This window comes from Dendrobium catenatum, unplaced genomic scaffold (assembly GCF_001605985.2).
Source record: "Dendrobium catenatum unplaced genomic scaffold, ASM160598v2 fragScaff_scaffold_1297, whole genome shotgun sequence".
Lineage (NCBI taxonomy): Eukaryota > Viridiplantae > Streptophyta > Magnoliopsida > Asparagales > Orchidaceae > Dendrobium > Dendrobium catenatum.
Genome location: NW_021319759.1, coordinates 1,193,364 through 1,216,919, shown reverse-complemented (window position 1 = coordinate 1,216,919; position 23,556 = coordinate 1,193,364). Strand labels below are relative to the sequence as shown.

General features: G+C 36.5%; 1 protein-coding gene and 1 pseudogene across 1 annotated transcript in view; one reads left to right on the top strand and one right to left on the bottom strand.

The window, feature by feature from the left end:
• Positions 1-4,073: 4,073 nt before the first annotated feature.
• The window catches only part of LOC110103354 (embryogenesis-associated protein EMB8), a 25,341-nt gene continuing 5,858 nt past the window's right edge, over positions 4,074-23,556 (bottom strand). The window contains exons 3-8 of the mRNA XM_020832027.2: positions 10,123-10,254; positions 6,839-6,981; positions 6,655-6,752; positions 6,478-6,572; positions 6,268-6,321; positions 4,074-4,548 (exon numbers count right to left, since the gene is read on the bottom strand). Coding sequence (XP_020687686.1) covers positions 4,333-4,548; positions 6,268-6,321; positions 6,478-6,572; positions 6,655-6,752; positions 6,839-6,981; positions 10,123-10,254 — 738 coding nt within the window. The 3' untranslated portion in view covers positions 4,074-4,332. The remainder of the gene's footprint in view (positions 4,549-6,267; positions 6,322-6,477; positions 6,573-6,654; positions 6,753-6,838; positions 6,982-10,122; positions 10,255-23,556) is intronic.
• LOC110103365 lies at positions 21,966-23,082 on the top strand (annotated as a pseudogene).

Here is a 23,556-nt window from a genome sequence, read left to right as displayed (position 1 = left end):
TTGGAACACAACTTATTTTATTTTCATATAAAAGTTCAATTCATAATGAAATGAATGAAAAAATAAAAAGCTATTTGCTATGCTTCCATTTTAATAAATAATAAATAATAACAAAAGAAAAAAGAAAAATAATTATTAAATTTGGGTCGCTCAATCTTCATTTCTACTCCTATGAGAATGTGCACTCTATATTTCTGAGGCCATCCACTCATTGTCTTTAGGGGCCTTTCGTTTTGAGAAATTTTCTCTTTTCTTCACGTGTTATAGCTTCTTGTAATTTGCTGGCAGGGGTGAATTTTTTTTTTTTTTTTTACGAGGAAGTACTATTTTTAGGCCAGTGAAAATTTCGGTCGACCTAGCATGCAACTCACACCAATTTATACGGGCCAACACTTAAGGCTTCCACTGCTTGCCAAGGGATTCGAATTAGGGACCTAGGTTTTGCGCATCAGCTCTTCACCACCCGGACAAGCAACGGTAAGTTAGGGGTAGAATTAGAAAGAGCAAATGATGGGTAATTGCCCACTTAAAATTTTTTTTTTCTTAGAATAATGAGCATTTTAACTATTTTACCCATCTTCAATAAATACAATTGCCCAAATTCTAAGAAAAAAATTCATTTTATCTATTTCATTTATAAAATTATGCACTTCACAATCCTATTTTGTCTGCCCTCAAAATAATAAATTATTTCATGTGAAGTCCAGACAGGAAAACCGTCCAGACTGTGAGTGTACACATTATGTATAAATAGTGTGTACAAAAATTTGATGCACATTGTGTACAAGTGTACACTCACATGTACGGTCGGTTCTTCCAGTATGGACTCCCACAGAATAATTTCTCCTTGCCTTGACGCCCAAGAGAAAATCGTAACAAGTTCTCCGTTGGTGTATCTCGATTTGGTTTTCCTAATTAAAACTTGTTTAATTAATTAAAACAGGTGAGATTTTATTAACTATTGATAAACAAAAGTTGGTGCATGTGATTCTTCTCAAGATATATGTAGTTTGTAGGCTAATTAAGGGTCATCTTAATTATTTAATGAAGGTGTTAAAGCAACTTTTAAGAAAATTCTGAAGTTTCAATTTACTAATTAATAAACTAAATGTAGCACTATAACTCTATGAATGGAATCTTCTTAGTTACATTATTTATAAATCATTAATGGTACATTACTATTTTAAAAAACTTGCATTTTGATTATTGATGTTACTCTGATTAATTAATAAAGGTATTGCTTGAAACCATACAACATGTTCCTCGTCATAAATCTCCATTGTCGGAAGTTAGTCATTAGTGTTAGGAAAAATTATTCTGTGCGAATATCGGTTGGCGTCCGGAGACCAATTAATCAAAATGTGTCATGTCATTTTTTTGCTCGGTACAGATGCTCGGTATCGTTCTGTACCGAGTGACTCAGTGACATGGTGCATTATGTTTGGTCTCCGAACCGTCCGATGTCCGCACAAAATAATCTCTCTCTAATGTTAGAGGAAATTACTAACATTTATTACTTATTAGAATATTCATTAAAAAAATATTTAGGGTTTGATATGAAAAATACAAAAAAGAAAAGATGCACAAAATTTGGCCAAGTTGAAATGATTCCACTTGGAAAGCATTTGGTTTAAAAAAAGTTCTTGTTTGCCAAATTGGAGGGATAATAATTGTATGAGTTGTTGGGTTGACTTTTTATGCCTTGAAAATTATTGCTGAGGTTGTGAGATTTGAGAGGCATTTGGATGATTGCTATTAGATGATGGTGGCGTGATGATAGTTTGATTATAGTGGTTAGGCGGTAGTGATCTAACAATAGTAGCAGTCTGACGATAGTGTTTGAGTTGTGATGGCTTGATGACAATGGCTTGCCAACGGTAGTGGTCCGATGATGAAAGTTAAGCGGTGGTGGTTTGATATTGGAAGCCTGATGATGGTAGTTAGGTAGCAATGGTTTGATAGTAGTAGTTTGATAATGAAGGTATGATGATAGTGGTTCAACGACGTAGTTCTAGTGCAAAGTTCCAATGGTAAAGTTCTAACTATAGTGGTCAGACAATTATGGCCTGATAGTGGTGGTGTAGTGGCGGTGACCTTGTAATAGAGGTCTAGCGATGAATGGTCCAACAATGGAGATCTGGTAGCGACAAGCCATTGGTTGTGATTGGGTGATAAGGGATAGACAATTATGGTTTGACAATGGTGCTTCGGCTTAGGTGGCTCAATGATGGTTTGTTTGCAATACTCATGTGGTGTTGACCCATTTGCATGAGTCAAGTGACGATGGACCAATAACAAAGGATGAGGATCAGTTTGACATTAGCCAAGTAGGGCTTCAAGATTTTTCATGCTTTCAAGCTCTCTCTCATCTCTAGTCAAGAACCTCTTCATGTAGAGAACAGGAGGTCTATAACTAAAATTCAAAACATTACATCTAATGGTCCTAAGAGATCCCTTTGATCGTAAGGTATCTTTTGAATATTTCAATATGTAGGCAATGTCGGAATTAGTAATCTTGGGCTAGTTATATTCATCTAGTAAAGACGTACATTTTGACTATAAATATGCAAGATTTGGAGATCATTTAGTCCTTCAATTAATATCATGAAATTTTCCATTATACTTCAAGTGTTGGTCTATGCTTATTTGGGCTAGATTGAACCACATCTACTATCATTGGATTCATCTCATCAAATTGTTCAGCTCGACTATAAATTTACTAGCATCAAAGTTCGGATAATGCAAAATTTAATCTTAAAAGATTCAAATTCTAATATGTATCATCAAGTGAATTTTTTTTTATATATCGACACTCAGTATTTATTATAATACTAAACAGTTTATTATAATAAGTGTTAATTAACATGCAAAGATTAATGAAAGGAAGAATAATATTTGGAGAGTTCTCTTATATTAAAATTGAGATGATTTGTTGCCTTTAAAAAATAATAATAATAACATAATATTTTAAGGCAAACTATTTATGAAAGGAAGAATTTCTACTCTATTGAAATTATTATTCCTTAGGACCTTATCAAATGTAATAATGTATAAAAAATTATTTGCATGTTCCCCTTCAAAAAAAATTATTAGACATTTGCCCCATAGAAAAAAAAATTATTATGCCAATAATGTATTAGAACTTTTCCTCCTTAAAATTCTGAAGGCCAATTATTTGCATGTGCAGCTTTTCATGTTTTTTTAATTGTTGCAACTTTTTTATTATTTAAAAATTTAGAATATTTAAGTGGATAATGAAAAGTTATATATCAAAATTCATTAAAAAAAATTGAGAACAGGTTGCAGGCCAGTTGATCGACGAAAAAAAAAATCTTCTCGATTTCATCTGCTCTCGAATCTCCTAATCATAAAGGCGAATCCCCATTATATTCAAGATGGGCAAATGCCCACCCACCCTTAAAAAATAATAATAATAATATTAAAGAGGGGTAATTTAGTAATTCCATCCTCCCACCCCTCAAAAATAAATTTTTATCCTTATATAACACATCTCGTGTTGTTTGCCCATCAATTTAGACCGATTGATAGAAAACATATAGCAATTTTTGTAGACTCATTTTCAAATAATATAAATTATATAATGAATGCATATATGATGCAATTATATATATATATATATTTTTAATTATTTGTTAAATGCATAAATTATAATGAAATAAAAAATTTTGCTTACAATTTTAACTTTTATATATATAATTTTTAGTATTTAAATTTTTATATAATAAATATGTCCAACCTCAAAAGTAAAGTTGGATCCACCCTTGCTCCTAATATGTCAAAAATAAATCAAGAAAAATAATAATATAAAGATATAAATATAACTTTCAAATATTTTCATCAAAAGAAACTGATTAGAGAAATACTAATTAAATCAGGAAGCTTCACATTTATATTAATTGAATATGAGCAATACTAATATATAATCCAATTCAATTTGATTTTTTAATAATAAAATCACTCATTATTATACTACTAAGCAATTATTGATACTACTGCTATGAACAAATAATATGAATAAAAATTAAAAACAGATAATAAAAAAAAAATTCCAATAATATGAATGTCTTACAACAATAATTACTGTAGATTCCTATCATAAATACAAAATATATATAGTTTATCATCATTTACATCCCCTTTGCAATAACAACACATTCATTTAGGGGCTTCATCGCTATCAATATAAATTGAAGGGAATGAACAAAACGAAGAAGATTCTGGTCTACAGAAAATGGACAGAATGCTTCAGTTCAGCCCTGTAAATAAATTCAAGCTCTTCTTGTTGTATTCTGCAACGTCTTAAATTTGAAATTATGTTTGGACAGAAATGGATGATAAAGGCTGTTGAACACCATCTATTTCAGAAGAAGAATTTGAGCTGGTTGCAGGTCTTTCATGGTGGAGATGCTCTAAGAATTCCATAACAACTGAATCTGTCCATGGAGCTCCAAAGGGTGCTTCTTCACCAGCAACCCATCCAAGATGTCCACCTTTTGGTGTAACTATTAGCAGGCAATTAGGGTTTTCCTGCACATGTTTTTACTCAGAATTCAGTACACAAAGCATTAAATTGATCAATGCAGATTTACAAAGCAAAGTAGATCCAAGTCTTGCAGCATATGCAGTGACTTCATGGTGTAGCTCAAAGTCATAATGGAATTTACAAGAGATTTTTTTTTTCTTCGTAAATTTACCATAATATTATTGGTGTAAAACCTGCACTTAAGAGAACATGGGAAACCAAAACAGGGAAGAGATCAAACATATAGCAATGCTAAGGAAAATGTATCATATTATATATTTTCTTCTATGTTTTCTTCCCTCCATTCAGAGAACTTATTCTGTGCAGACACCAGAAGTAGCTTTGTGTTCGGAGGCAAATCAGAGCATGCCACATCACCCAGTACATAGCGGGTACACAACCGCGGTACACAGCAATAAGGTGATGTGGTGTGCTTTAATTTACCTCCGGATGGCATCCAATATCCACACATAATAATTAATCCCATATATGAGCTGCAGCTATCTTTTTATTTATTTATTAGTATTTGCCTAATACATCCAAAGGTTCTATGTTACTATCTTAGCTGAAAAAGGACAAGTTGTTACTAAGTAGTAGTGGAAATAAAACAGAAAGCAACTAGAGATGGTAAGTTAGTTCCATCTCTTTAAGATGCACCGCATCATATATCCCCATCTTCAACGGAATTCATGCCCGCAGTGATGTTAGCACCCGTGAGTTCATCTGGAGGAAAACATGCATGCATGGATGTCGGAAACATTGAAAATGGCAGATGTATGAATGTGAGGAGGTAGTTCAAGAATATAAGCGTTATTGTTAATGCATTTGAGAATGGGCATTGGACCCAATTTTCGTGGGCTTAATTTGGAGTAAATGCCGGATGATAACCATTCTTTGCGAAGACGAATCATGACAAGGTCACCTGGTTCAAATACTTTCCTCCATCTACGGATATCAGCAGCTTGTTTGTATTGTTCATTGGATGCAAGTAACTTTGTCTTTTAATATGGATTCGTAGTAAATAGTCACTTCATTAGCTACAACATTTTGACATTTAGGTAGAATAACAAAATGAAGAATGTGATTGGGCTCTTTGGTGTAAATAATACTGAAAGAGGAGCGGCCGGTAGAACGGTTGGTTATAGAATTGTATGCAAATTCAGCTTGATCAAGTCATTCATCCACCTAAGCATCCTAATCTCTGTAACACTTAACTTAATATTATGCTTCTCTTTTAATGGCCAACATTCTGCACTATAAAGTATTGCACATCTCACCACCATCTTATAGAATTTTCCTTTAAATTTGAGGGGGACTTTTCTATCACTTGTGGTTTCTAATCATCCATTTGTAAGTTTGTACATTTCCAAGAAAATTCTTAAGACAATAATCTAGAACGCACATGTGTAGCCTATAAAATAGACACCAAACAGCATAAGCTTACACATGATGCACGGCGATGTTAAGCTCCAGCATAATCTAAACAAAATCTTATGCTGCATAATATCCTCTTGCACCTTTATGTCACAGCTGGGCTTTTTCCAAAGGCAAATCTAGCTTGTTATAATGCATTCTCATCATTAACTAAGAATTTCAATAGCCATTTAAGATTGAGGATACCAGTTGGACATCACGGTATAGCAAAAATAAAATTGAAAATCTGTAGATTAGCATGAATGCTGCCACAGGGAACTTGAAATTAACAAAATGGATTGTAAATTCACCTTGATTTTTTCACGAGGAATACCCCTGGAAGGAGCAATCGGATCATTAGCAGCCTGCAATTTAATAAACAGGGTTAGAAGCAAATATACATAAAGAGCGGCAATATTATGATGAAATATTATTAAATACTGCAAAGCATGTTTCAGAAAGAATCTTCAGTCAGAAATTATAGATGATTGCAATAAATATATGAAAAATTAGAAAACTACCTGTATACATAACAATGGCGTTTGAACATGCACAATGGAATTAGAACTGCTGGAGTTGAAATAATAATCATCCACCGACTTGAAGCCAAATGAAACTGCCAGGCATTACAGTTTTAATTTAAAAAATACTAGAATGACAACCTCAAGTAATGTAACCCAACATTAGATGTTGCTTACCTCGTGTCAACCCTTCATCAAATTCCCTAACGGTTCTGGCATTAGCTGCCATTGGAATATTATATTCATCATGGAGACCCACAAACAGAAGTTCATGCCTGATGAAACGATACCAGAAAAGGTGTTGGACATTTTTCCAGAAAATAATCCAAGTTACAGCCTAAAGAAGCAAATCAAACTTTACCTCTTGAAGATTTTTTTTAGAGATCTAGCAAGAGCATTATCGTAAATCTTGTTGAAGCCCTTGCGGAAATCCTCATCTGCAATTGGCAAATTGAAAGGATTACACAAAGAAACAGCTCCAGCAAGTGGACAACCATATGATTCCTGCAACAGAGAAAATTTAATTAAATGCAATAGACTATTAGCAGGAGCAGCTGCAACACGCATCAACTTCAAAATATTGCTCTTATCTCAAAAGTGCAACGGCTCAAATTAGGTCTTTCAACTTTCAACTGGGGCAATGACACTGACACATGAATCTCACAACTTTTTTTTTTTTTTTCTTTCATAGTTGCAAGTATTTGAAAGTGGAACAAGCATTACTCCTCAAGTGCAGCGTCCTCCATACTGACTTTTAATTGAAAATAGCTTAAGTTAATGATATCCTAATTGTTTTCAGTTTTCTGTTCTTTGAAGTATCTTATGACAGTTTTCATGTCTACTTAAGGGTTTATGAGCATGGTTTGGGCTTTATATCTGCAAATTGGGTGTTTAAATCTTTTTAAAAAGTTGTCCTGATACAAAAACTTCATTACCACAATTCATTAAATGGAATTGCTACCGGCAGACATCAATGACGTCTTCATAGATTATATGAATTCAACTTACTTTACTAGACACCTGCTACTAAGAATTCATCATTAGCAGGACCGGATATATGTAGAATTAAAACCCCATGGATTCTTTTTATAGATGCTTTCAAAATTCAAATTAATTCTACGTTTCAGTAACAGCACCCCTAGTTTTCAATAATTAGCCTACAAATCTCTCTCCCCGCTCTATCTCTCTGCCTAAAAACCTATCCGCAGTTAACTTTGACCCCATCTCCACAGAGAGGCTAACATTATCCCCAACCACATTCTTCGAGTTAGCTTCTGAAAGCATCAAAGAAGCTGGTATAATTAGGCCATTCAATTTGGTTTTGAGTTTTATTTGCATAGAAAGTAAAGGCCAGAGTGTACTAAACTATTTTGGCGTATGGTATAGATAATTAATGCTTTAGTAGATTGGTTCTATGCAAGTGCATGATTATTAATGCTTTCAGCCAAGTACATTTTATTTTTAAACTAGTTTAATTAGTTTTTATGATATTAATTAAATTTAGAATCACATAGAATTTTACCCATTGGTTTAATTCCTTTTTAATAGTGTTATCCCTTTAGTAAACTAAAGATTTTATTAAAAATAGTCAAGAACATTATACATGTAAGGTCTCGTAGTTAACTAATGGTTAAAAGTATCTAGATTAGTTTTTTTATTTAACATTATGATTTTAGGATCTCTTGTACAAGACTAATGTAAGGTTGCATGATTATATATGTAAATGACTTGCGGTTCTCACTATCGTGAATATTTAAACTTATAGTTATAATACTTATTCATCATTTTTATGATAAATTTTGGACAAATTTCAGTAAATCTAATTCATTCAGATATGATAGAAAACAAAGAAGCCGGTATGCATTTGTTAATTTGACAAGCTCCAAAATATGAAAACTCATTAAGATTATTGTAATCTCTTTTCACCCGTCTTGAAGATTTTGTTTGGAAAACATTCAGAATATCAAAATAATATTCAAACTTTTATATATTCCTTCGATTGAAATGAATTTTGAATAATATAACTTTTATTTTGAAGATATAACAATAGAATATGCAGTCATTATTATTCTCAACTTGGAAGCAAGTTTAATGTTTGATGGTTCGGAGTTGAGGTGGTTATTGCCTTGAAAACATGTTTAATGTTTGTTGGTTTAGCGTGAAGGATGCTAGTTACAACGATGTTTTGGCTGTAAATGTTTTTTAGGTGGTCAAAGTAATAACTTATCTTGAGGTTTATCCTGTTCCAGTTTATTGACTTGGCAATGGCCTTTGAAGCTCCATATATTAGGGTGGTCTAAGCCTGTGAAGCATGAGATTAGTGGACTAGATTGGTCCTATCTATTTTGTCCGTTTAGCTTTAGCTGCTTGAGATTCCTGGGTGAACCAGTCGCAGATTCCATATGGATGAGAATAGCTTAAGCATCGGATCCTATGAGTTTTCCTTTCTCTTGAATCTAGATAAGAATGCCGGATTATTTCTTATTTTTCTATTATAGAGTCAGTGAGATTTTATGATTATAAATATAGAGCTCTCAGACAACTAAAAGAACATTCTAACAGATATTTACTTTGATTCAGAATAATTTTTTTATTAGGTGCAATTTATTTGGCATTTCTCCTAGTGCAGATGGAGATTGAAAATTTGGAAGAAATCATGTACTTGCATTGGTATGACATATGGCTCCACTAATTTGTAATCTCTTACTTTTATTATTTTTATATTCTATTTATAATATTTGGTTTACATGTATGATTGAGTTTTAGCAAAATTTGGAACAATATAGTCATCGATTGTGCATGATTTTTATCTTTCCAAATTATTACGTGATATTTATAATATAAATTTATTAAATATCATATATATGATATTTTTCAAATTTTTAGTTTTAATTTAAGGAATTGAATAGCTACCAAAATTAAAAGTTTGTGAATCAGGAATTTGAATGTGTATGTGATTTTGTGCATTTGATCAGAAATGTGCATTAGAAAACACTAACACATACATCATATTTGATCTCAGAGCTCAAGGTTATGTCAACAGTTCAATTGGAAGTTTGAATATCAAGTTCATTTAACGTATCTTAAAAAAGGATGAGATTCTAGAGACATGCAAAACCAATCAGTTGAATTACTAAATAAACAAATCAAAGGATGTTGGATATAAATCAAGGTGATAAAAGAATAACTTGAAAAATATCTGCAATTATTATATCATGATTGGTTGCTTAATAAAATGATTGCATCAAAAAAGGTACAAAAATTTCATTGAATATATCAATAAATTTATCAACTACTACAACGTTCTTAAATAATTGAAGATCTTAAGACAACTAGATTTAACCTAGAGTATAACTTCAACATTAAGAAAGAAATGAGATCATATCACATTCCCTCACATGAGTTTGCTTTCTAACTTTCATTAGATTTTGAAAATTTTCTACTACCTATTTCATATGCTGAAAATATAACTTTTTGTAAAAATAGTCTTACTCAATTAATGCACAATTTCAGACAATATGCATAAGCTATAATTTTGATTCAAATGCAAACTTCAGTTTTGGCAGTATTGGAAACAAAATTTATCTGAATGTATAAGCTCACATACAAAACTATGATGAAGTAGAATAAGTAGAATATTTGTACCTGACCCAAGTACCGAACAAGAATGTTTGCTCCAAGAGACCAGCCAACAGCATATATCTTACACTTGGGATAACATTTTGATACATGTTTAACCACTTCACAAAGATCTTCCGTGAACGATGCTGAATAGAACTATATAACATATCAGAATTATACTGGGACTCATTAAAAAAAGTCATCCATCAGTTTAAATAAGGATGAAAATTTTGTAGGCTTTTCAGAAATATACAAAATAACACATGGTCAAAGTTTGAGCGACATAATACTAAAACCGCACGTGCATCAGATGTTAAGATTTAATAGGAGTTGCTGCTAAGGGAGGACTCATATTAAAAAAACACAGAGCAGGCATCATAAGCTGATTTCAAAAGTTTTTAAAAACTCAGACAAAGCAGTATCAAACCTTATGTAAAGCAAGAAGTCAGTTTGAGCTAAATATAAACTAAATCAACAGTAGCGTAATACTTGAAAATTTCCAAAAAAATGCAATATTAAAATTTTTCATAAAATTATTCCTCATTTTTGCAGATCCTAAAATCATCAAAACTATTTTTAATTTTTTATAAATATTTCATTTCGATCATTTTAGTATATATAAGTATATAAAAATTTATAAATATATTAGCAATTATCAATTAAATCCTTACTCGAATCATTTTCCCAAGTTTTTTTCATTAACTCTAGTGCATGAAGTAATGCACTGTAGCAATTTATTGTGATTGCTTAAAATAAGTAATAATCTATTAAACCAAAGCACTACACTCATTTCCATTCCCCCTTTTCTATTTTCTGTAAATCCCATGGTCATCCACTCCAGGTTTTGCGAAAAAAAATCGGGTAGGGCTTCAGGTAAAGGAAAAAAACAAAGAAAAAAAAAAGGAAAAACAGAGAAAAAAAAAGGAGAAGAAGGATAGGAGGAGAAAAAGAGGAAGGAAGATTTTAGGTAAAGAAACCGTATTAGTCTGCAATCCAAATTTGTAGGCTTTAAAGCTTGAATAAGGAAAAACCTTTTTGAGATAAAAAATATTATTTTGAGGAAAAAAAATCTTTTTGAGGTAAAAATATTATTTTGAGAATATTTTTATAGATTTATATTATTATTTAATAAATTATTGTAACCATTAAATTCAGTGAATTAGAGAGAGAAAATGCTTAATTTTATTGCACAAAACTATTCATATTTATAAATTTATACAAGATATTTTAATAAAGAAACAAATAATTACAAAATCATGCATAATTGCTCTAATATAATCCTTCCTAAATCAGCCAACTAAATATCGAAGGAGATCGGTGTGATCCAGGTGAGCCTCCTACGGATTTCCATCCTAGCCGTGGGATCAAAATGCCAAGGGACGGCTGGGATTTTATAGGTGAGGCTCTCATGAATTCCCATCCTAGCTGTGGATCAAAATGCCAATGGACTGCTATGATTTAATAGTAACATTGAGGAATTTCTTATTTTTAGCTTGTTTACAAAAGACCAAAGTTTAGGGATGTCAAGGTATAAGGTGATCAGTCCCGAGGAGAACCCAATAATTTCAATAAGATATTCATAGGTCTAATGTTTACAAATTTACATGAGTATATTGACTTGTTATGTGTGTTTGTAGATCATATTGAGCATGTAATGATAAATGTAGGGGATATTTTATAATTCTCCATCGTCTCATTTATGATCATTCAATCTAAATTCATATTACATTCATTTAACAAGGCTTTTGATTCCCTATTAAATTATTGTGCATATTTAACTATTTAAATGTAAACTCTTATATGCTATGTTATATCTTGAGTGCAATATAATATTGTAAGTTAATTTTATCATATGCAAAAAAATGTTAAGTAATTATAAATATTTATGTAATGATATTAAAAATAAAGAAAGCCTATGAAGGGTCATGTAATGGAGAATAGGTTGGTATACTATCACGACCTAGCAGAGAGAGAAATGTTCTAACAAGATAAACCTCAATGGAGAATTATAAAGTATCCCCGACTCGTTTCTAAAAATTAGAATGTGAATGGGCAACTTTGAAGCAAGTTACCATTGATAATTGTAACGTTGGGTTGACCAAACTTGATCAATGGTAATTATAGCTGGCAGAAAGCATGATATCCATAAGATAGAAATGAATTAAAAGCCTATACAAGCATCACATGACATTTCTAATAAAAAATAACTATAAATTAAGAAGAAACAGAAGTGTACCAAGTAATTTCATATCAGCAAGTGACTCGTACAGTTCATTAAACAATTTGATACTTTACATATGTACATCATTATTTTATAAATATTCATATTCATTGCTCATGATCAAATATTTTTCTTATCAAATCTTCAAAGCAAGTTTAGACTTAGGATCTATCTGAGATAGCTGCAAACTTTATAAAATTGGTTTTGAAGTTACTATAGGGAAAGTAACTTAGCTACTCTTGTTACAAAAAATAGCTTTCCATCACAGAATTTTATGAAAATATGTTAGACCGGTTCACAATGAACCGGTCCAGAACCAGCCGGCCCAAAGAGGGCCGCCGGTCTATAGGAGGCGGAGATCCAATTGATTGAAAAATTCAAACGAAGTGGGGAGGCAAGGGTTTGGGAGGGAAATTAAATTAGGAAAGATCTTGTATTAAAGGGGATGAGGGAATTAGGGAGTTTCATGTTTTGATTGATTTAGAATTAGGGTTTCTTGGTGTTTGGGCTCTAGACTCTCTTGTCTAGAGATTTGGGAGAGACGATCCTCCTCTCGAATTGAAGATCACTTGTATCTTGCTTTCGTGTTGGTTTTGCTTTGTTTCGTTTATTGCAATCTATCGCTTTGGGGCTAATTTCGCTCAGATTTTGCTCTATTCTCGCTGTTTTTTTCTCCAATTAGTGATATGTTTGCTTGCAAACTCAAGTATTCCCTTAGGGTTACTTGTGAACTGAAGTATTTCCTATCAAATTGGTATCAAAGCAAGTCGTGGGACTGGTGGAGGGCTGTTTTCGGCTAATTTCAGCGGTGATTTTTTGCCCGAAAGGAAGGGAGATTGCTGTTTTTGGAGTCCAAATCGAGATTTTTTGTTTCTACAAACTCTGGATTGTGATGGCAGCCAAAAAAGTGGATGCTCTGGAGGAAAGGCTTGAAGGAGAGATGAATCAAATCAAAACGACAATGGAGGAAACGATTTCCTCCATGGAAGGGCAAGTTGCCAATCTACGAGACATGATGAAAAAAATGTTAGAAATTCAAAAGCAAACGACGGCTTCTGTAGCGAAAAGAATGGAAGGAAAAAGTACGAATCCTAAAATTCGTAGGGAGGAAGATGATGTGAAAATCATGGAAGGAGAGGAAAGAAGACCCCATCTGGAGCCTGTCCAGAGGAAAGAAAGAGGAGGTGGATACGGGGAACACCATGAGGGATACTATGGCCGCCGAGATGCTGATTTTGAAAAAATGAGAGATTTTGAAGCGGGTTTGGGCTATGGCAGGGCAAGGGAAGACCGGGAAACATGGGGTGCACCTAGCAATTGGGAGAGGAGAAACTATGGAAGAATCTGGGGAAATGGGGGCGACCAGAAGGTGAGGAAGTTGAAGATGCCCATATTCAAAGGAGAAGATGCGTATGGGTGGATTTAGAAGGTGGAAATATACTTCGCCGTCAATGGGTTGATGAAGGCGAAGATGATCGCAGCCGGATTGTGCTTGGAAGGAAAAGCCCTGTCGTGGTATCAGTGGAGAGATCAGAGGAGGCCTATCAAGAACAGGAGGGAATTCAAAAACTGCATAATAGAACGTTTCCAAACCTATCGGGGAGGAGATTTCTATGAGCAATTTTTGATCTGACACAGGAGGGATCGGTAGCAGACTAGCATATTACCGGGAGCAGTTTGAGCACCTAGCTAGCAAGGTGGAGCGACTCTCATATACAGTATTGGAGGAAATTTCATGAAAGGACTGAAGGCAGGGATCCGAGCAACAGTGAAGGTTTTGATGCCCCGTGACTTGAGGGAGGCCATGAAGTTTGCCCAACTGGTGGAAAATTAGAGGAATTTGAAGAGGGGAGCCAGGAGTAGCAGCACTAGGTGCACTTACAGGATGACGACCACTCATCTAGAACCTAAAGGTCCTGCAACGGGACGGAGTCGAGAGGCCACCAAGGAGAAGACAGGAGGAGGAAGCGGGGGAAATTTCAAGCAGCTGACGGAGAAAGAGATGCAGGATAAGAGGGCTAAGGGGTTGTGCTTCAGGTGCTATGAAAAGTACACGCCGGGGCATCGATGCAAGGACCGAACTCTTCAGGTTCTCATCGTCTGTGATGACGAGGAAACTGAGGAGGGAGGCGAGGAGGAGGCAGAGGAGGAGATGGAGGAGAAGCTACACTTGGATATGGCTGAGGTTTCACTGAACTCAGTGGTTGGATTCACTACGAATCACACCATGAAGGTGATGGGATAGATAGAGGACAGGGAGGTGGTGGTGCTAATTGATAGTGGGGCTACTCACAATTTCATTTACACCCAGGTCGTCGACCAATTTGGAGTGAGATTGATGGATACCAGCCGTTACGGGGTGATGAAGTGTACGGGGAAGGTGGAAAAAGGTCAGGGAATTTGTAGAAGAGTGTGACTGATAATCTAGGGGATACAGGTGAAGGAAGATTTTCTTCCAATAGAGCTTGGGAGTACCAACGTCATCCTGGGAATGAAATGGCTGCAAACTTTGGGAGACACCAAAGTGAATTGGGGAGCACTCACGATGGAGTTGATGGTGGATGGAAGGAAAGTGGTGATTAAGAGAGATGTGAGGCTTTCAAAATCTCTGATTTCTCTTAAAACGATGGTGAGTGACATTCAGTTGGAGGATGGAGGGTATTTGGTGGAGTTGCACGGTTTGGAAGGAGCGAGATTGGAAGAGGAGGAGACATACCCCTCTCCATTCAGCCGTTGATTCAGCAGTTCAGAGAGGTTTTTCAGTCACCTCAAGGATTACCACCGCAGAGAGAGCAGGAGCATGCCATTATGTTGAAGGAGGGAGTGTCGCCCATCAGTGTACAACCTTATCGCTACCCTCGGTTCTAGAAGGATGAAATAGAAAGGTTGATTAGAGAGATGCCGGAGGCAGAGATCATCAGACCCATCATCAGCCCTTTCTCTAGCCCCGTTCTGTTGGTGAAAAAGAAGGATGTCAGCTGGCGTTTTTGTGTGGACTACAGAGCGCTCAACAAGAAAATTGTACCTTACAAGTTTCCTATACCAATCATTAACGAGTTGTTAGATGAATTGAGTGAGACCGTGATCTTCAGCAAGATAAATTTGAAATCAGGTTACCATCAGATCCGGATAAAGAAGGAGGATGTACCCAAGGGCCAAGATGGCCTTTAGAACTCATGAAGGACATTATGAGTTTTTGGTAATGCCATTTGACCTCACCAATGCTCTCGCTACTTTTCAGACCCTTATGAATAAGGTTTTCAAGCCTTATCTCAGACGATTTGTTTTGGTATTCTTTGACGACATCCTGGTCTACAGCAGGATAGAGGAGGAGCACTGGGAGCATTTGAAAAGGGTGTTAGAGGTACTGCAGGAGCACTAGCTAGGGGCTAATTTAAAGAAATGTTGCTTTGCACAAGCCAGTGTAAAGTACATGGGCCGTGTGGTATCAAAAAAAGGGGTGGCAGCAAATCAGTCCAAAATTGAGGCAATGTTAAAGTGGTCAGTGCCGAAAAATCTGAAGGAGCAGAGGGGATTTGTAGGACTGACAGGTTACTACAGGATGTTCATTAAGGGGTACAGTACCATAACATGGCCACTCACTGAGTAATTGAAAAAGGACGGGTTCCTATGGGGGGAAGCAGCTACATCAGCATTTGAGAGCTTCAAGAAGGCGATGACTACGATGTCGGTCCTAGCTTTGCCAGATTTCCCTCAGACCTTCATTGTGGAGACAGATGCGTCTGGGTACGGGCTGGGTACAATGTTTATGCAGAGTCGTAGGGCCATTGACTATTTTAGCCAGGTATTGACTGCTAAAGCCCGACTAAAATCAGTTTATGAGAGAGAATTAATGGTCATCGTTTTGGCCATCCAGAAGTGGCAAGCCTACTTACTTGGGAGGCATTTCATTGTCATGACAGATCAGCGGAGCTTGAAATAACTGCTGGAACAACAGATAGTGACGAAGGAGCATCAAAGGTGGCTGTCCAAGCTGCTAGGGTACGACTTTGAGATTCAATATAGACCAGGGGTGAAGAACAAGGCAGCAAATGCTTTATTCAGATGTATGGGGGAGCTGCAAACAGTGGCACTATCAGTTCCTTTGATGCTTGACTGGGAGGCCATCGGAGAAGAAAGTGTTAGAGATGAAGCTTTGGAAATGATCAGGTCAGATTTACTGAAAGAGGAGGGTAGCCACCCAGGATACTCATTGGAGGGAGACAAACTGATATATCAGGGGAGATTTGTGATACCCCGTACTCGATCCACATCCCAAATTTACTCCAGGGATTTCATGGAAGCGCAGTTGGGGGCCATTCAGGAGTGTAGAGACCTACAAGAGACTAGCGGTCGAGCTTTACTGGAAGGGAATGCATAGAGATGTAGAGTAGATGGTGGCGAGGTGTAAGATTTGTCAGAGGAACAAGCATCTGGCTATGTCACCAGGGGGACTACTACAACTGTTGGCGTTACCAGGACAAGTATGTGAGGAGATATTCATGGACTTCATAGATGGGTTTCCCCATTCAGAAGGCTTCACAGTGAACTTGGTGGTGGTGGATAGATTGATCAAATATGCACACTTCATTCCCCTCCAACACTCCTACACAATAGTGACAGTGACTTCAGCCTTCATCAGGGAGGTCAGATTACATGGAATATCCGAGGCGATAGTATCAGCCTGAGACAAGGTATTTATCAGTCATTTTTGGAGAGAGTTGTTCAGACTGTAGGGAACAATTCTGAAGAGGAGTACAGCTTATCACCCACAGACAGATAGCCAAACGAAAGTAGTGAACAGGAGCTTGGAGACTTACCTGAGATGTTTCGTATCGGAGACACCCAAGCTCTAAGCTAAGTGGTTATGATGGGCCGAGTATTGGTACAACACCTCTTTTCACTCTGCTTCTCAGATGACTCCATTCAAGATGTTGTACGGAATGGATCCCCCCCCCTTGGTACACTTCACTTTGGGAGTAACAGTGCCCTAGTTTTCTCAGTAGAGGAGTACTTGGAGAAGAGGGATAGAGTGTTAGAAGAGCTGAAGAGATATCTGCTAAGGGCTCGACATATTATGAAGAAACAAGCTGATGGGCATAGGAGGAACATCTAGTCTGAAGTGGGGGAGAGGTTTTTCTTGAAGCTCCGACCATATAAACAGAAGACAGTCGCCAACAGGAGGAATGAGAAGCTGGCTCCAAGGTACTTTGGGGTTTATAAAGTGCTGGAAAAGATCGAAGCAGTTGCATATCGGCTTAAACTACCATTAACGGCGACTATACACCCGACTTTTCATGTATCACAGTTGAGGAAGGTCATTGGAGACTATATAGCCAACCCTGAGTTACCAGCGACACTTACGGAAGATCTAGAAGTGATTCTGGAAACCCTGGAGCTGTTAGGGGTTCGCTAGAAAGAAGATGGGAATAAGATAGTGTTGATCAAGTGGAAGAATCTCCCTGACTACGAGGCTACGTGGGAACCTTACGAGAGAGTGAAACATCAATTTCCTTATTTTCGCCTTGAGGACAAGGTGATTCTTTGGGAGGGTGGTATTGCTAGACCGATTCACAATGAACCGGTCCAGAACCAACTGGCCCAAAGGGGGCCGCTAGTCTATAGGAGGCGAAGACTTCCGCCTCCTCTGTTTGGTCAGCCTAATGGGGCGGGCTCCACTATCACTATTCCAATTGATTGAAAAATTCAAACGGAGTGGAGAGGCTAGGGTTTGGGAAGGAAATTAAATTAGGAAATATCTTGTATTAAAAGGGATGAGGGAATTAGGGAGTTTCATGTTTTGATTGATAGGGAATTAGGGAGTTTCATGTTTTGATTGATTGAGAATTAGGTTTCTTGATGTTTGGGCTCTAGACTATCTTGTCTAGAGATTTGGGAGAGACGATCCTCCTCTCTAATTGAGGAACACATGTATCTTGCTTTCGTGTTGGTTTTGCTTTGTTTCATTTATTGCAATCTATCATTTTGGGGCTGATTTCACTCAGATTCTGCTATATTCTCGCTGTTTTTTCTCCAATTAGTCATAGGTTTGCTTGCGAACTCAAGTATTCCCTTGGGGTTACTTGCGAACTCAAGTATTTCCTATCAAAATCAGAGAAAAAGAAGTAAGAAAGCAATAGCTAAACAAAATTATGGTTGCTCTCTAAAAAGCAAAGCAACTAAAAAGCTGTTCCAAATCAATCTTTAAAAATTTTTCTCTAAGCTAATTATTAAGAAGATACATGTTCATATTAGTTCGTATGATCATTATAGCAATTTATACTCTGTTCTTGTTTGTTTGAAATTTATATTAGAATTGTTTATGTCATTAAGTGTCTAACTCATCAGATGTTATAAATGTGACTTTCAGGCAAGGGAGAAGAGTGGTTGGAGTCGTATGTAGGTGTTAATTTTGCACTATGCCATAACCTTTTTGGGTGTATAATTTTGGGATGTATTATAGAAGAACATGTGCATGATGGATTAAAGACTTGCGGCACGCATAAATGCATATTTAAAATTATTTAGAAGTTCAATAATCAATTTGAAGATTTTATTTATGCATGCTTGCATATCAATATTTATGTTGGGTCTATTAGATGATTGTTAAGTGTAATATATATTTTTATGATGATCGAGTTAGACTAATTTTCACTTATTTGATCCTCATTAACAAAATCAAGATGGGTTTTTGTGATAGATATGTTAGATTGTCCACTTTATTATGCCTCATGATTGATTTGTGGGAGTTTAAATGGGCGTGACAGATAATTGGCTCAAAAAGAGTGACGTAAATGTGCTATTATAAAGTATAAAAGTTTGATACCCACCGCTGTATAGATAGAGTGCCAAAAGAATTTTCGCTGGTGTGGTTAAATGACCATTAACTATATTGTAAAAATATTGGACTAGTAAAAACATATTGTTGATTCAAACTCTTTGAATGCTCCATGTTGTAGAAAACAGTTAACTTTTCATAACTCAAAAGAATGAAAGTAATCTTCTGTTTTATAACATTTTGTGCGTGCTCATGTTAACACAATTTTCCATCAACTTCCGCCAATGATCACCAAAGGTTGGCCATCTCTACCATGTCATTAGAACAAATAATTTAATACATTCAAAAATATTTCACCTAATAAAAACTTGAAAACTCAATAAATTAAGAAGAAATTGATCAACCAGCATAGCTTGTGAGCCCCACTAGCAGGGACGGCGAGCAAGGAAAGAGGGGGATCCAAATGGGAATAAATTCACCTTTAATTACTTGCCATAGGAAACAAAAATTGGGAGGAAATTAGAAAAGTTTATTTAGGGAAAGGGTGGATTGATTTGAATTCATATTTTGGTGGGAATTAGGAAAGATTTATTTATGGAAACGTGGCTGATTTGAATTGAGATTTGGAAGGGAATTATGAAGATTTATTTAAAAAAGGGGTTGTTTTGAATTGAGATTTGTTAGAGAATTGGGAGTCTTATATAGGGCTAATTAGGTTGTTTAAATGTCATAATGTGATTGTGTTTGCTTTTTTTTTTGGAGTTGTTCCTAGCAGCGTCAAGGGTTTGTGTAGAGCCGATCTACCTCTCGAATAGTAGATCAACTTGTATATTATTTGGTTGTGCCTTCATCAAAGAAAATAAGCCCATAATCTCTTCCTTTCTAGTTGATTTCTGCTGTGTTTTTTCTTCGGTGTTGTTGTTTTTGCTGTTAGGAGATCGGATTCCTACCAAATTGGTATCAGAGCATGATTCGGGACCTATGGCGTCAAAGAAAGTAGATACTTTGGAAGAGAAACTAGAATGAGAAGTTGGCCAACGCAAATGTGAACTTGAAGAACGATTTTCATCTATGGAAGGAAGGTTTTCTAACCAGAGGATGTGATGAAGAAAATATTGGAGCTTCTTACCCAACTGGCAATATCAAAGGCCCGGGTGGCCAAGGAAGTGGGGGAACCCCTAATATTGGCACAATGGGGGATGATCGAGAGACATAAATCTTAGGCAACAAGGAAAATATGCCACTTCTTGAATTGATAACCAGGAGAAAAATGGGTGAGCATTATAAATTGTATTATTACTCTTGCTACCATCAGAGTAAATATGACCCCTTCCCCTATTCTCACCTACATATATGGGATAGTTTAATAAGTGAATGTCTTTTTTCGTAGCAGGGTCGGGGGAAGGAATAGGAAAGATGATTTCACTATATTTTTTACAGGAAATGAAACTTGTCACAAGAATATTTCATTTATTATGACGATAACACTAAAAAGAATGATTGCTCATATTTTCTTTCATTTCGAAAGGATATGACACGAGGAGAAATTATGGGGAAGAAATGAGAATGGTTGATTTTGAGGAAGACAATATCTATGAAAGGAGTGGTGGGAGAGAACAATTAAGAGATCACAATAATCACCAAATGAGAGGAGCTAGAGGAGGAAGAGGAAGTTGGGGCGGAGGGGATCCCAGAGTTGAACATGACTGGCTTTTAGGAGAAAGATGATCAAGGGTGAATCTATAGGGTGGAGAGCTACTTTACAGTGAATGGGCTGGTGGAGGAGGAGAGACTCATGATAGTGGCTTTACGCTTGGAGGGGAATGCCTTGTCTTGATATCAGTGGAGAGACATGAGAGATCCATCTAATTATGGAGGGAGTTCAAATATAGTTTATTAGAATATTTTCGAACCAGTCGGGAAGGAGACTTTTACGAGCAGTTTTTTGTTCTGGTTCAGGAAGGGATAGTGATGGATTATCGGGAGAGGTTTGAGTACCTTATAGCCGATTGAGGAGGTTATCTAAGACAGTGTTGCAAGAAAATTTCATGATGGAGTTTAAACCATATATCATGGGCGGCATTATCTGATTATTGAGGTCACAAGGGTTGGGGGAGGCTATAGAGCTAGCCCAGATGGTGGAGGACAAAAACTCACTTGAGATAAGCAACAAGGGTAGCAGTTCGGGAGCTTCATACTGGATGACGACTACTTTTTTGGCACCCAAGGTACAGCCTGTGCCCATTCAGAGAGAAGTACCCAAGGATAGGGTATTGCATGACCCGGGGAAAATTTCAAGCAGTTGACTGAGGTAGAGATTCAGGATAAGCGAGCTGATTGTGCTTCCGTTGTGATAAGAAGTTTGCACCGAGCCACCACTACAAGGACTATTCGCTGTAGGTACTTACAATCTATGATGAGGAGGAGGAGACTCTAGAGGAGGAAGTGGTTGAGGAGGAGGAGGAGGAGCATTTGAACCTAAATGTGGCAGAGGTCTCTCTAAGCTTAGTGGTGATTTTACCTCAAATCACAACATGAAGTTGAGCGGACATATAGGAGGAGAATCAGTGACAGTTCTGGTGGACAATGGGGCGACCCATAATTTCATCTTCAACAAGGTGGTGGACTGGTTGGGGCTGAAGTTGGTCGACATGGGATGTTTTGGGGTGATGATGGAAATGAGGAAGGTGGAGAAGAGTAGAGGCATTTGCCCAGGGGTGATGGTGACACTACAGGAGATCCAAGTGAGGGAGGATTCCTTCTCTTGAAGTTAGGGAGCATAGATGTAATTTTGGGCATAAAGTAATTGTAGACTCTGGGGGAGACCAAGATGAACTAGAAGGCATTGACTCTGGAATTCATGGTGGGATGGAGGAAGGTGAAGATCAAGGGGATCCTAGTTTGTCCAAACCCAAGGGTTCTCTTAAAATCATAGTGAGGGAAATTCAAGGTGAAGGAGTGGAAAAGCTCAGTAAAGAGGATGTATAGAAGATGCCATGGGAGGTTCTAGAGTCCAAAATTGAAAATTGGATTCACTATATGAGGATTGTTGTGAAACTCCTGCTTGATGCAGAAAGAAAAATCTGTTATCAAATTTTTAATGGCATCAATGTTCTTAAGGATCGTTGCTTTGTTGAAGTGACAACAAATAATGTATTGATGCTTTTAGTTTTAGGGATGTTATAACTAAAAGCAAGGGGTCACCAGAGAAGTTGTTTGTACTTCTAGACATGTATGAAATAATGTGCGAGCATCATTATGAGATTGAAATGATATTTAAAGGAAAACTTATTCTAAGATTAGGGGTGTTGCTCATAATCTTTCAAGGCGCTTAGCCCAGATTGCTCAAGAAACTTTTGATCATTTTAAGGAAGCAATGGAAGAAGATTCAACAAAAATTGTATGATGGATGGAATTGTGCACTCTCTAACTAGCTATGTGATTAACTATATGAAGTCTTTATTTGACTAGCAAGAAGCATTTTTTTCAGGAGTTTGAGAAGGTGGGAGAAGATTCTACTTCCCAATTGACAACTATTATAATGCAAATTATGCAAAGCTCTTCAATGTAACATGGACAGTAACTCTAAGCAATATAAGGATCTTGTGATGACTTATCTATTCATTATGAATAACATCCAATACATGGTTAGATCTGTTCAAAGATCATAGGCAAAGGATTTATTGGGTGATAATTGGGTTCAAAGGCATAGAAGAATTGTGCAGCAAAACGTAAATCAATAAAAACGAGTAGCTTTGGCAAAGATTTTGTAGTCTCTTTATGTTCAAGGCCAAAGTTCTTTTAGCTGTGTTGTTCTTAGGGGAAGTGATGGGCGCAACAGTAGTGGAGTTTCAAGGGCAACTATAAAGGAGAGGTAAAGTCTTTCAACATGCAGTTCAAGATGGGTGATAAAGTGTATTTGAATATTCGACCCTATAGGAAAAAGACCTTAGCTCAAAAAAGAAATGAAAAGTTATTTCCATAATATTATGGGCCTTACGAGGTGGTGGAGAGGATTGGTGCCATGGAATCATTTGCAGCTACCCCCTACTTACACCAAACACATGATGTTCCATGTGTCCCAGCTGAGAAAAGTTATTGGCGACCACAGTCCATCAGTGACGCTGTCGATGACCTAGACAAAAGGAATGGAGGTAATCTTAGAACCAAGGGAAGTGAAAGGAGTCAGTTCAACAGTATGAAGAGCTAGAGAAGTGTTGATTGAGTGGAAGAATATGCCCGACTATAAAACAACATGGGAACCATATCGCATGATTCAACAGTCATTTCTTTCGTTTTACCATGAGGACGAGATGTCTCTTTGGAAGGGAAGTATTGATAAACAGGCGGAGCCTATAGCCAAGGGACGACGGGCAAAGAAAGAGGGGGATCTAAAGGGGAATAAATCTGCCTTTAATTACTTACCGTAGGAAACCTTTTTTTTTTGGGTGGGGGGGTG